General features: G+C 43.0%; 1 protein-coding gene across 1 annotated transcript in view; it reads left to right on the plus strand.

Annotated features, from left to right (window-relative positions):
- The window catches only part of AMFR (autocrine motility factor receptor), a 28974-nt gene that overhangs the window by 7274 nt on the left and 7406 nt on the right, over positions 1-14294 (plus strand). The window contains exons 5-12 of the mRNA XM_040570820.1: positions 2634-2674; positions 3192-3324; positions 3874-4007; positions 5663-5773; positions 8312-8502; positions 10120-10223; positions 12200-12334; positions 13426-13509. Of these exons, the coding sequence (XP_040426754.1) occupies positions 2634-2674; positions 3192-3324; positions 3874-4007; positions 5663-5773; positions 8312-8502; positions 10120-10223; positions 12200-12334; positions 13426-13509 (933 nt within the window). The remainder of the gene's footprint in view (positions 1-2633; positions 2675-3191; positions 3325-3873; positions 4008-5662; positions 5774-8311; positions 8503-10119; positions 10224-12199; positions 12335-13425; positions 13510-14294) is intronic.

A 14294-nucleotide genomic window follows, 5' to 3' on the forward strand; every position in this document is an offset into this window, starting at 1 on the left:
TTCAGTAGCCAGTACTCATGTAAACGGAGTAAAGCACTGAGGCGTCTTTCTGTACAGGTACTAGCAGTGACACCTCGTGGTCCTCGAGCTCTCAGCAAAAAGGCATCAAAGCCTGAAGGCTGAAATGTTTTCTTGGTGGTGGCTTGTGTGACGCTGTTCGAGGGACCCTGCCAAACGTGTTCCATTAGTGTGTGTTTAATTACATTAAGTTGCATTAAGCTATTCATCTCTCTCCTGACTCTGCAAGCATCGATTTTTAGCTTGATGCCTGAGGGTTTTCAGTAGAGCAATAGGGATGTTTTCCTTGGGTTTTAGCTAGGCATCCCCTTGTTTCATAGTGTTTGTCAGCGTTTTCCTTCCTGCAAAGGGCGGATGTGAAATGTGGAAGTGCCCAGAGAAGGTTGAATAAGGACAGTCTGGTTGTTTCTTCTTTTTCTGTGTGTGAACACTGAGGATTGTTTTGCTTTAATGTATGCTACTGGAGAATTACAGTTCAGTAATGACCATCCTGTCCCTCTTTGCACCTTTTTTATTTCAAGAAACGATTTCTCCATTCCTGCAGCAAATGTACTCTGATCCAGTTCTGTATGTCTCAGTTAAGCCCATATAATCAACGATAGTGGTGTTCAGATCTCGGCATCGTACCTTCCAGATAATAGTGTATTTTTCTGCCTAACTTCTCGTCCCACACCCATCATCTTACTGCCTCCCAGCTGCATGTTCTCGTACCGGACCAGTACCTGCCAGCTGCCTCCTCCGGCACAGCGTCCCCAGGGGACAGGAGTGTGTGCAGCGAAGCAGTTTCATCAGAGCAGAGCGAGAGCTGTGTGAGTGTCGTCACTGACGGCGTCCTGCCATGCGCTTAGACCTCAGGCTGCCCAGTTGTGTAACTGGTGATGCAACGTTACGCGCTCTGCAAAGTATCTCAGCGTGCTGAAAGGCGTTTCTAGAAACAGTGGAGGAACTGCAGACCATCGCCGTGACCCAGTCCTTGTTGTTCTGGTGCTGATGCTCTCGCTGCCTCGGCACTCACTGTTTTGTTGCCAAGACATGATTTATACCAGTTAATTAAAGGGGAGTATTGAAATTCCATGCATTCCAAATGCTGACTTACATTTTAACCTCTCTGAAAAGTTTGAGTTGGAGTCTTCAGCTTTCTACCTGACAGATGTCTTCCTTATTGGAGACGATGCCACGTAGGCTGGTTTGTGCTCAATGCCATATCCATCCAGCAGCTCGGGTTCTGTTTTACCACTTGCATGGTTAGAATTTGGACATATTTACTTTTTTCCGTGGTCTGCTCAAAGCTTTTCTGTAGCCAGAAACCTCCTGAGAACAAAGTGCAGCCTCTTTCTGTTACCCACAGACGGGGTAACGGAGACAGGAGGGGGTCTCAGGACATTCCCCACAGGAGCAGCTGGTGTGTTGAGTGAGATTTTTATGAAAGATGTTTGTCTTGAGAACAGAACAGGGTGCTAGGTGACTTGCTGTTACATTCTTGGTTGTTTCTGTTATTTGAATGATTTGTGTGTCTCATCCTGAAGCCCTTATTAGGACAAAAGATTACTGGTGTGATAGGCAGAGAAAAAAATATTTTAAAGCCACCTAGTAAATAGTTGACAGATATGCTGGACATTACTGAGGGTTAAACATGCTTAGAGAAGCATTTTAAGAACGCTATTTACAAATGGAAAAAGTATTCAGAACAACTGTTTTAGTGCTGTACCAGGAAGGTAGCGTTTTTGACTGTTTTTCTGTGACTGTTTAATGCTTATGCTGAAGGTATGCCATCAGGCAGCTTTAGAGAAGTGGTTTGCAGTTGCTCCTTACAAATCCTTTGCATCTTGGTGTCTCTTGGCAGTTGCTAGCCATGGGGTGGCATGGGCAGTCTGCAGGGGGCCTGTCCTGCCTGATCTCTCACTGGGATGGTACAGCAAAGGGAGGGGACGCTGGGGGCCAGACAGGTAAGGCAGAGAGAGGTGGTCTAGAAACCTCTACAGAGGTCTAGAAACACACCTTTGTGGTGACTTGTCTTCAGACTTCTGGTCTACGTACACTTTCTGATGCACTCCGGTTTTTTCTCTGTGCTCAGCCTAGAGAAGTAAGTATTGCTGGAGAGAGAAGTTATTTACCCGCTGTTCACATCTTAGCAAAAGGGGGGAAATGACTTGAAAGTGCTTCTCTGGTTCTTCCTCCAATTGCTGCTGCTGTCTGGTTCAGCATTTTCTTTAGTGGTGGGACGAGGAGGGGCCTGCTGCCCTCACCAGAAGGTAAGTGGTGGGATTGTGGTCTCAACGCCGAGTGATGAGAATTGGAAAAGTTAATGTCACATAAATGGGGGGAAAAAGAGGGGCTTAGAGGCTGTGATGCTCGTGGCTGCTCTGTGAGCACTGTGTGTTTGAGCTCTGCATGGATCAATTTCTTCTCTTGGTGGAAGAAATTTAAATTTATGTATAATCTTCATGTTTATTACAGGTATATTGCGCACATGCAGTCATCTGTAACGACCGTTGTTTCACAGGAATTTGTTCAGCCGCACTAAATGCGTTGTGTTTGAGCCCTCAGCCCCTGCCTCAGTACCACTGCCCATGCCAGGATGTTGTTAACGTGTCATTTTTTTTCCTCTTTTGCAGTCTCTGCTTGTGACAGTCAGAACTGCTCACGTGATTTTACGGTGAGTAGCCCGTGTTTTCCGTGATGGTTGTTCAAGAAGGCGTACACGGCATGTGCATTTAGGAGCTGTGTGTAGTTAACTTGCTGAATTGCAAATGTATATTTGGAGATGGGAAAAGGCAGTTAACTTCTGCCCCTACTGCTTTTTAAATACAATTTCTGCAATGGATGGATAGCTTTAGTGGGTGCTCATAGTACTGTGCTAAGGTATGGATTAAAACGGGCTGGCGCTGCTGTTTGGGGATTGATTTATGCTATTTCATGTCATCTTACTGGTTTTCTTTTAAGATCCTGATCTCTGTAACTTTTGCTTTAAGGAAGTAGCATGCATGTGTATCTGTGAGGCACATGTAGGACATGATGTGTAGGGCAGAACCTCTTTGTTCTGGTCACCATTGGCCTTTCAGGTCTGTCATGAAGCTCCAAAATCTTGCCTGAGAAGCACTTCAGAAGCTGAAAAATGTGGGTCTTCAATTAATGAAAAACATAAAATAATGTTACTGTCTCTGCTCTCGCAGATACGTAATTCATCTCTGGGATCTCAACCATGAAGGAACATGGGAAGGCAAAGGCACTTATGTGTACTACACGGATTTTGTCATGGAGCTGACCCTGCTTTCGCTAGACTTGATGCATCACATTCATATGCTGGTATGAAATATTGGAGATAATGTTGAGCAAATAGACTTGCCTTAAAATAAAGAGTGTTGGGTATATGCATTTTAAATATATATAATTACTGTTTTGCTTATTTTATGAACCAACCATAGAAAAGTCTTTAAATTAAGAGGAAAATGTAGTGCAGGGGGTTCTGTCATTACTTCCTCCTGTTCAGTTTGAAGTCCTCACAAATAACTTTGTTATGGAGTATTAACTACTGCATAATTACCTATTTAATAGGTGTTTAATTAGCTCTGTTATTGAGTAATCAGACTGAATTATTTTCACTGGTAGCAGTGGATGTTAAAATGAATGACACTTGAATGCAGTTTATCCTCGTTACAAATGCTGTGCTGTTCATGTTTGAGGATGTAAAGAGCAGCAGCTCCTGTGAACAAGCGTGGTTAGTTTGGACTCAAGTACTGGTTTCTTGAAATCTTTTTCACTTAAGAGCTGATGCAGTTTCTTGTGGCTGCCTCCTGGTTCCCACAGTGTTTGTTTCTAATCACTTTTCTCTCTTTTCTCCTTTCTTTCCCAAAGCTGTTTGGCAATATCTGGCTGTCAATGGCAAGCCTGGTGATTTTTATGCAGCTGCGCTACCTGTTTCATGAGGTTCAGCGAAGAATTCGGAGGCACAAGAACTACCTGCGTGTGGTTGGAAACATGGAGGCTAGGTGAGCTTCTTACTTGCTCTGGGGTACTGATTTTTATCTTGGATAGAGAATCCCCGTCAAGAAGTTGGGGTTCCCTTGTGTTGCTTTGAAACACGATGACGTGTTGTGATCTGGAGAGATCTGGTCTTCCAAATCCAACTCTTAAATCTTCACAGTCTCGGGATACGTAGCAGTGACTTTTATAAAAGCAGTATGTCAGGTAACAAGTATTATTGGTCACAAGTGAACTCCCCTGTCCAGTATTTCTTCTCTTCTCCCTTGTCTAGTGCCCTAAGCGGTAGGGGTGGCGCAAGTTCTGCAGAGCTCTGCCTGGTTCAGTTGTCACATGTTGACTTTGGCTGGGATAGAAATAAATGCTTTTAATTTCCTTAGGCCATACCATTCAGTTACTGCCTGAAATTTAATCAAAATATTAATTAAAAAAAATCTGTTCAGCTCTAAGTATGAGTTTATTAAACCTGAAAACGACTCCAGACTAGTTCTGTACATGGAGTGGAGCTGAGAGTCCCTCAAGATTACTTTAGGCTATCCCTCTGTACTCTGGCAGTGTAGAGAAATGGAGAGGCCTGCTAAAACCTAGGGTTGTGCCAGGTGCTTCTGCATCTCCGATCCAGTGTTTTCATAGCTCAACTGCGTCCTTAGTACTAGTGGGAGCAGCAGGGAGTTTTTCTGTATGTTGCTGTGCTGTTTTCATTGTAGACTTCAGTGGATTCAACCAGCTCTGGTGCCTGCTGCTGTACTTAGGTGGAGAAGACTGTCTTCTCTGGAGATTCTCAAGGTTTTCTTTGTGAAAGGTCATTTAGTGGCTGTAATAGCAGGCTAAGAGCTGCAGAACAAAGTTCATCCCCAGTGCATTTTTTCTTTGCAGTAAGATGCAATTGCTAAACTCCTCGAAGTTGCTCACAAAGCTGTATGAGTTGCAAGTGTCTTATCTGAGACATCTTATCTGAGTGATTTAACACGGTTTTGTCATCCTGATTGTCCTGGAAGAACCACATTCTAGCTTCTTGCTGAAGCTGTCAGTGGAAGGTGGCTTCATGCATTTGTGTAGTTGGTTTTCACATATATTCCACATTAGCAGTACTGTGAAATATATATAATATATATATAATGCTGTTGTTATAACACTCAACTCTATACTGTCTGTTTTGAGGTATTATGTAGTACCTCCTTGCATGGCACTGTAGTTTAAAAAATGTGATATTTTAATTCAAAGACAATTGGGGGTTGGTAAAATCTGAGGGCAAAATCAGTCAGACCATAAATACTTATGATCCCGAGAAGGCATCTTAATGGGTACAGCTATTAAAATTCACTTAGAAAAATGACATAAGCCAAATCTATACAGGTTATAACTTGAGGTTCTCTACCTAATGATCGTACTCCTTGGAAGATAATAAGTCAAAGCTATTTGAACTTAGGTCATACTCAGAGATGTGCCAAAAATGTCTGTAGGAAGGCATGGAAGGGACGTGTATGAGAAACTTCCTTTGCAGCATGAGTTCTGATTATGGAAAAGATAAATATTCTGGCACACCTCATCCAAGGGAAAGTTAATGTGGAGATTAAGGTTTTCTCAGTGCAAGATTCTCTACACAGGAGGCTGTGCTGAGATGGGGTAATCATTTTTTCTGTCTCTTCCTTTTTCTTTGCAGGTTTGCAGTTGCAACACCAGAGGAGCTTGCAGTCAATAATGACGACTGTGCCATTTGCTGGGACTCCATGCAGTCTGCACGTAAACTCCCTTGCGGCCATCTCTTCCACAAGTAGGTTGCTGGGGCTGGGGAGAGTGGAACTGACCGTAGAAAGGAAGGGTTATGTGGGCATGTCTGAAAGTTACAGCAGGTTGACAACCAACCAGTTGTTGGCAAAGCTGAGATTGCTTCCTGCCTGGGCTCGCTTGGTCTGCTTGTAATTACAAAGTAAAGGTCACGTTCACTTCTGTCATTTTCACGTTCTAGTTGTTTCACTTGGTCCATTCTATTTCCTCTCAGACTAACAAGCATGTGTCTTCTCAGCTGATGGGCAGATAATGATAAAATCTGTTATCTCAATTGCAAGTCTGTACCCTGCTTTGCTGTGTAAATGCTAGGTAAAACGGACTTTTTTTCCACCTTTAGTTTATCCCAGGCTTCGCTTCTTCCATAAGGGTGTGTTGGTTTTCATGTGATGAAGAAAAATAGTTAGACCCCTCTGTGCTTTTCAGATACCAACTTTAAAGAGAAAACCAGGAAATATTTTTCTGTATAGCACATCCAGACATGGTGATGAATGCTTGAGGATGCTTGTGAAGGCCAGGTCTGATTATGTGATTCTGTGGGGCGATGAGTTCACAGGGCTGTGAAGGAGGTTAAACAAACTAGCTCAAGAGGTCCCCAGGTGACTGGAACTGGGAAGCTCTTGATCAGAGGAATGCTCTGCATCCTGTTTCTTGCACTCACTCAGCAGTGAACCACAGTAGATGCTTGTGAAGGCAGGGTGCACCTTAGATGCACCTTTTCTTAGATCTTTTGTAGCAGCACTTACATTTTTACATTTGTGCTTAGTGACAAAAGGAGATACGGGGCTTGAATCAGGAATTTCTGAAGTGCCTGGTGGTTAATGTGCACGGTCAGTTAAATTCTCCCTGTGGTGTCATGTGAGCAGATTCCTTTCTGCAAATAGCTTTTTACTTTTCTGGTAGCTGTCAGAGCAGAGGTTATAAGCTGTGTGCTAATTTGTTGTCATTTGTGACAAACCTTGCCATAAATATTTATCTGTGTTCCAAGAAGTCTCTAATGAGATAATTTGCCTCAGTAGCAGAGACTCCTCTTGCAGTGCTACTGAATCATATGAATATTTAACCACCTCCTGAGCACTTGAGAAGCTCAGGGTCTCCTCTTCAGAAAGTTGTTTTCTCTGTCTAAAATGACCCATCAGCCTCTTTTCTGAATAAGTTCCCTTACCTCCTTGGTGTATTTAGGGAGGGAACATATTGCAGTGAATGACTTAGGCTTGCATATAAAAATAGGTATAATTAATAACCCTATATACAACCTAAAAAAGGCTTCTCTCCTCACAAAAGCCTGGTGATTTTGCCAGCAGGCTAAACGTGGAGCTTTTGTGTCCATTCTCAATGTCATGTGAATCCTGTCACAGCCATGTATTTGGAGTAGAAGATGGCAGGGATGATTCACATTGCTGAGATCATTAATATGGAGATAAACAGCTGAAGTTTAATGGGAGTGGGTGTCTCAATCTTTTAGGCTCTGTAGAAACTCTCTTCATCTTTTAGGAAAAACTCAGACAATTTCGAAACGGCTGTTGCCCTGAAACCTTGCCAGCCTGACCTGGTTTTAGCCATCCTACTGGAGGTGATCAAGCCCTGCTGCAGCACAAGATGGGTACAGCACCTCCTGGCCAACAGCAAACCCTTTGGCTGGGTGCTGGTGCGGGCGGGAAGGGTCCCTGGGGCTTCCAGCACCTCGGTGACTGGGTTTATTTGACCATTTCGTGTCTCATTTCCAAAATGCTTTGAGATCTCCTGCTGGAAAAGCAAAACAAAACAAAACCAACGCACCCTCCAAGTGTGAAAGTATGTGTTGTAGTCCTGAAATGTGTTCAGTTCTGTGAAATTCAGTCTTCCATGCTGAAAATCTGGTTTTACGTGCAAAAAAACCACCTCAGTTGGGTCATACCAGTCTGAATCAAAAAGTAGGCACAGCTCTGTGTGTTGAAACCTGCATTTCAAACACTTCTCACTTTCTGCAAGACAGTGAATGCTCAGAATTAGGTGAGCATTGCCATGGCACAGCACTGGTTTATATTTATCTGTTGAGAAAGTGCTCCGAGTTGTACTCACTTTGGTGGGAGGTGCCCCTGCCCATGGCAGGGGGTTGGAGTTGGATGAGTTTTAAGGTCCCTTCCAGTCCAAACCATTTGAAGAAATATCTGTCCCGTTGCTTTTTGTCCTTTTTCAGTTGGGGATGGTGAGACAAAAGACACACTTTGTTTTCCCTTCCAGGCAAAATTTACTTGCTCTGAGCTAGAGGGTCAGCAGGCTGGCAGAGCGTTGAAGTGTGGGATAAATCTGCAAGCTTGTTTATAAAAAGTGAACACTAGAGTGTTTTCATCTGGAAGAAGTAAGAAGCCTGTGCCAGTTGTCAGGAACTCATCAGGTGTATCTCACAAATCATCTCAAAGCAGTTCATGCGTACTTGTTTATGTTCTGTACAAAATACACTACAGCTACTCGATGTACTTCTGATACTCACGTCTTGGAACATTGCTGCAAACTCACTACAATATTACTGTTTTCCTCTCAGCTCATGCCTGCGGTCCTGGCTCGAACAAGATACATCTTGCCCAACCTGCAGAATGTCTCTTAATATCACTGACAGCCATCACGTGAGGGAGGATCACCAAAGGGAAAACCTGGATGAGAACCTGGGCCCTGTGGCAGTAGCAGAAGGCAGACCACGCTTGAACCAGCACAATCACTTCTTTCACTTCGATGGTGAGTTGAGCACATTTGACAACCTCTGCTGTTGCCCAAATAAACGGAGAGAACAGCCTTGCACAGGAGTGAATTCTGTTCATGTTTCTTACTGCTCTTTTGTCTCTGAAGTTGTCCAGAGCTATAGGGATTTCTTGAAAGATTTTGTGCTGATAAGTGCTTCCTTTTCCTTGATTTGTTGCTGCTAACAGTTTCACTACTGGCATTTATCCGTTGCATGCCATGCTGACCAACAGAACGGGAAACTCCTGTGTCTTGTTTTGCCACCAGGTGGCTGGTTAATCACTGACAGCTGGAAAGGGAGTCTGTGTGGGGCAGTCTAGAAGTCAACCTTTCCCCTATCCCTGGGTAACGTGAAGTTCTCACAAGTCCATTTGCCACTCAGTTTGCAGTAACCTTGTAGTGGTTGTCAGGTGCAGAAGCCTGCAGAAGCTGCTTCTTAGGAGTCCTGTAACTGGAACAGTTGTACATATTGGTTCCAGGGACTTCAGTAGCCTATTACAAGTACTCACAAAACCTGTGTGATTTCAGGCCATGACGAGCTGTGTGTGTGCGTACAAACTTTCTCTGCAAGAGACAATTTATAAGGAATATCTTCCTTTTTTATTTTTTTAACAGTTTTGATATCAGTGTGTGCTTGTCTGCTACAGTTTCCTAGGGTTTTGCTGGCAGTCTTGTTGCTTCTCAGTAGGTTTCACTAGTGCAAATATTCATTTCTGGGCTCTGTCCTCGTGGAGCTCCTGTTATGTGTGTAGCTGAGATGCTGCAAGCTTGCACAGTGAGCTGTTCTTTGTTTTTGTAGCCTTTAGAAATTGTGGGGGAGCATAATGAGCAGAGAGGGGTCAGGTGTTTCTAAGTATTGAGACCTGCTAATAGCTTCTTGCATGGCTCCCACTTTTGGGGTGTTTTAGGTCTCCAAGAGACATTTATATTTAGAATACCATTCTGTGTTGTGATAGCTGTCCTCCCCAGTGCTCTCCAGTGGCTTGAAGACCCACAAAATTACTGCGAAGACAGGAGGAGAAATTGCATAGCTCAAACCACGCATTTATTTAAATGGAAACGGGGAAGGAGGAGGGAGTCAGCCACATGCCCTACTCTGAGCCTGAGCACATAACTACAGCAGTCACTTGAAGTTACTCTGTCCCCACGTAGTGATATTTTCTCAGTGATGCCAGCCACTTGTCATCTGACCCATTTTGGAACCACTTTGAGCTTGTTTAGAAGCAGGCCTGTTTTTAGTAAAATTGCTGGAGTTATTCGTGTGTTCCAGAACTGAATTTGGTTCTGGATTATTTTAATTTTCCCTCTAATGGGGACATTAGAGCAAGAAAATGAGCTGTTTTTGTTTTCTTGATCCTCTTCTAGCCTTGAGATCGTTAAGCCACTGTGACAGTGTTTTTCAAGAGATTGTCCTGTCTGTTGGGAGCCGGCAGGTACTAACTTACTCCAGCCATCTCCATCTTTGGGAAACCTTACGGATGGATTGCAATGCAGACCTCCCCATATGCACCTTGGGGAAATACGATTACTTGAGTTGAATACACGCAGAAGTACTTCACCCGCATAGAACCTCTTATATTCCTGATTGATTCCGTGGTGATTTCTTGTTCTTAGGTTCCCGAATTGCCAGCTGGCTGCCCAGTTTTTCAGTAGAAGTGATGCATACTACAAACATCCTCGGTATTGCACAAGCCAGCAACTCCCAGCTCAATGCTATGGTAAGACTACTTTATTGTTTTGGACCTCAGCCTTCCTATTTGTGCGAGGAGGGAAAGAGTTGCATATAGTTAGAGAACAGAAGGAGGAAGTGAGTCAAAACAGTATTTAGGAGTGGGAAAAGCTTTATTTCATTGAAGCTAGGGCTGTAGGTTGGTTCAGACGTGCAAACGCAAAAGGACGGGCCTTGAGGTAAGTAAGTGATGGAGAAAAGTTGCATGTACTTTTGTGGGGTATAGGCGCAGGTGGGTAGACCTTTTCTCAAATTGCTTGGTGTGACTTGAATTTTTTTTCAGTACGTGGCTTCACTAACAACTTCCAGTAGTGAAGGGTCAGAGTCTGTAACCAGAAAATGTAGTTGTTGGCCAAGTGGCAACTGGTCAACCCCTTTCTCGTTTTTTTTGTATTTATTTTTAATAACACTAAGCTCCAAGATAGCTGTATCTGTTGGAGAGTATTGTCAGTGTGGGATGGGGCTCTCTGTAGCACAGTTGACTTGCTGATTCATGATGATAATAGGAGTGTTGAGGATGAAGTCCCAGGTTTGATGACTTCGTGTATAAACACTCCAGTGTAGAACAAAAAGAGAAGGATATGACATCATGCAATATAAATATATAAGTTCATTTCGTTTGAGAAGTGCCATTTCCTCTAAGTTCTTCAAGCTGTTGTGTGCCCTAAGTTAATACGTGTTTAGTGAGGTGCCTCTTGAAGGCAATGAAGTTTTCTGAACATGAGATCTCTCCATAGCCTTTGCGATTGTTTAAGCCTCAATAGGATAAGGCCACAAGTTTTAGGGGGCTTGGGGTCGTCAGGGACTTGGAAGGTGTTAGGAGATGATTTGGTGTGTTAAATATGCAGGGGCTCTCCATCGAAGGTCAGCTTAGTTTTCTTTTAGAGGACAGAGTGACACAAATGGGCTTTTATTAAGGATGAGTAATGATTTCTTATCGCAGTGCATTATTAAAAGTAACAACAACTTATACTAGAATCCCTGCTTTAGTAGTTCGCTAACCTGGGCCTTTCTGTTAAAGTGTTACATGTTTTTAATAGAAGCTAAGTGAAATTCTTTTGTGTTACTGAATAAAACCCTAGGGGAGTGTTTCAAGGGAAAGACCAGAAGCTGAAATGCTAGGTCAGTTGTTTTGGTCACAGATAAGTACAATGGAGAGTTACGTTTGCTGTAGTTGTATGTGTTTAAACTCACTGTCAGCTAGTGCACAGTTTTTGCTTTGCTTTCCAAACACCTTCTACTCTGACTTCTGTTGTTCTCAATTTTTCCTTTCTAACTTCCAGCATTAGTTAAAACACAGATTTTAGTGTTTAATAAAGCCCGTCTGTCGGACTCTAAAAGCATATTCTTTGTCTGCCCTCTTACTTTTATCTATTTCATTCAGATACCATTTAAGTAACTTGAAATCCAATAACAACAGTGCCCTGACAACTCAGGTTTAATTTGCTTGAGCTTTCAGACTGTATTAAAGCTGGTTTGTAGGCAGGATGGCTGGAGAGAATAGGCGATTAAAGCTTATTCCGCTTGTCCGTACCATTTTGGGAACCTGTCTGGGACAGAGCAGAATGATATTTATATTTTTTAATATTGAGCTAACTTTCGGTCACACCTGAATTTTGTACAGATCTTTATTAAAAGGGCTGTCATAAAATGAGGGTTGGGAAGCTTGTGAAGCTTTTGTGCATCTACAAGCACAGAGGAACAGGAACCTAAATTTTCAGGACCATGTGATGTCTCCATAGGAGTTGCAGTTTTGCTGTTGGCTTCAATGGAGTCAAAATGCTGCCCTGTAAGTCACTGCCAGCATGGGTTTTCCTTCTTTTATGTTTTTTATTTCATATGTGGGTTATGATATCCTAAATAGCATCTTTGAACTGCTCTTTTTTTTTTTTTTCTGATAAGATACTTAACCAGCTAACGTCTAATTATCCCTGATACTAACTGTATAAACCTTGCTTTTTCCAGGCTCATCAGATTCAGGAGATGTTCCCTCAGGTTCCTTATCACTTAGTTCTACAGGATCTGCAGTTAACCCGCTCCGTAGAGATAACCACCGACAACATCTTAGAAGGGCGCATCCAGGTACCTTTCCCCACACAGGTAAGTCACCAGACCATGTACCTGAAATGTCTGTCTGTCGTATCACAGAACTGAGCTTTTAGGGGTATGGGATAAGTCAAAGCACTGAATCCAGCTTAGTTTAACACAATGTTATTCTTCAGATTTTACCTGTATGAAGGTGTTGCTGTCGGAAGAGCCAAACCAGTTTTGGCTGTCTAGTATATGATGTATTTTCACATTGCCATGTCTGACTTAATCAGAATTCCTCACTGTTGTGTATGATTGAAGTATACACATCCATTCCTTGCCATAGCATTTAGAAGGCCTTTTGGTATGTTAGGATAATAGCTGTTGTCTCAGTTAGTTGTGCTTTAGCATTATCCATGTGCAATACAGGACGCTTTCTTTATGTAGGAAAGCTGGAAATCTATCACCCATGCATGCAGGTTGCCCCGATTGATACAATTGGACTGCAGGGTGCATCCAGTGCTTGCCTGTGCAGTCTCAAATGTGCTACAGAGTGCCAAATTCTAGTTAAAAAAAAAAAACAAAAACAAACGAACAACAAAAACATGGGATTTGTTTTTCCTTTGTGTGAAGCTCTGTAAATGCAGTATATTCAGTCGTGTACCAAAAATATATTGAAAATGTCCTAGCTAGACTAGAGACAAATATTTGTTCAGTTACAGCAGCTCTTCCCCGTTGCTCGTTTGCAGAGCCTTTAGAACATTTCCAGTTGATTTCTCTGCTAACACATAATTGAATTGTACTATTTAGGAAGGTTTTCTGCAAAGAAAGTATACGGCAAAATGATGCCTTGTTCTTAATTAGCGATAGCAGATTTCAGTAAAGCAGTCTGGGGACAACATTTCTGCTAATAAGAATATTGAATTCTGGTTGTGTGCACATCAGATAGCACTGTTATCTGGAGTGCAGTTCCAGTCTGTGTGTGGGGAAGCAGAGAGAATTCTCTTTCAACACAGTGCATTCTGTTTATTGCTAACTTATCTGTTTCTAAATTGAACACAACACATGATGTGGCAGAAGGCAGAGTTTGAATGTGTTCAAAGGGCTTGTTTTTGTTTTGTCATTTCACACGCTGTATTAAACCCATGATGTTTGCATTTCAGCGTGCAGAGAACGTTAGACCTGCATTAAACAACCCTGTGGAACGGCCCAGTACGGATCAGGAGGATACCGAAACTGTCACCCAGGTAACTTGGCATAAAAATGGCCAAAAAGCACAATTAGAAATTGTATGGACAGAGAAGTGCATTCGGTTCAGTATCAGATCAGGTTGGTGGCCGCCCTCCTTTGCATTTCACAGGCAACTGAAGTGCTGTAATCTCTGCTAAGACTTCAGCACAGTGGTCTTGTTTGTAAAGAATTCTTATTTTTCCATCTGAGTATGGGAAAACACATCTTTACCATGAGGGTGACAGAGCACTGGACCAGATTGCCCAGAGAGGCTCTGGCGTCTCCTTCTCTGGAGATGTTCAAAACCCTCCTGGATGCCATCCTGTGCAACGTTCACTAGAGGACCCTGCCTGGCAGGGGTGTTGGACCAGATGATCTCCAGAGATCCCTTCTAACCTCAGCCATGCTTTGATTCTGTGTACGTTTCTTTTTACTAAGCTTCTCTTTGTTTCTTCAATGAAAGTGCTCTCAAGTGATGCAAAGAACAGATGATCATGTCTTTGTGTCTGTCAGGCCCACCCCATCTATGGAATGGGGAGAGCAAGACAGCAGACGCTTTGCTCTTCATGTTCCTCTTCCCATTCCCATCCTGTAGGTCTCCAGGGACTTCCCTGAAAATGAGTAGTGTTCCTCTTCTGGGTATAAGAATTGTTTTGTGATCTGGAGGAAGCACTGCAGACCTGGGGAGCTTTGCTGTGAGTGGAGCGGGATACAAACAGTGCCAAGAAACAGTAGCCCTTTTACATGCAAAGCACAGGAATGACTTTTTGCTTTTCCTCTTGAAGGACTTAAAGCAGCATGG

The sequence above is a fragment of the Cygnus olor genome, chromosome 12 (genome assembly GCF_009769625.2).
Source record: "Cygnus olor isolate bCygOlo1 chromosome 12, bCygOlo1.pri.v2, whole genome shotgun sequence".
Classification (NCBI taxonomy): domain Eukaryota; kingdom Metazoa; phylum Chordata; class Aves; order Anseriformes; family Anatidae; genus Cygnus; species Cygnus olor.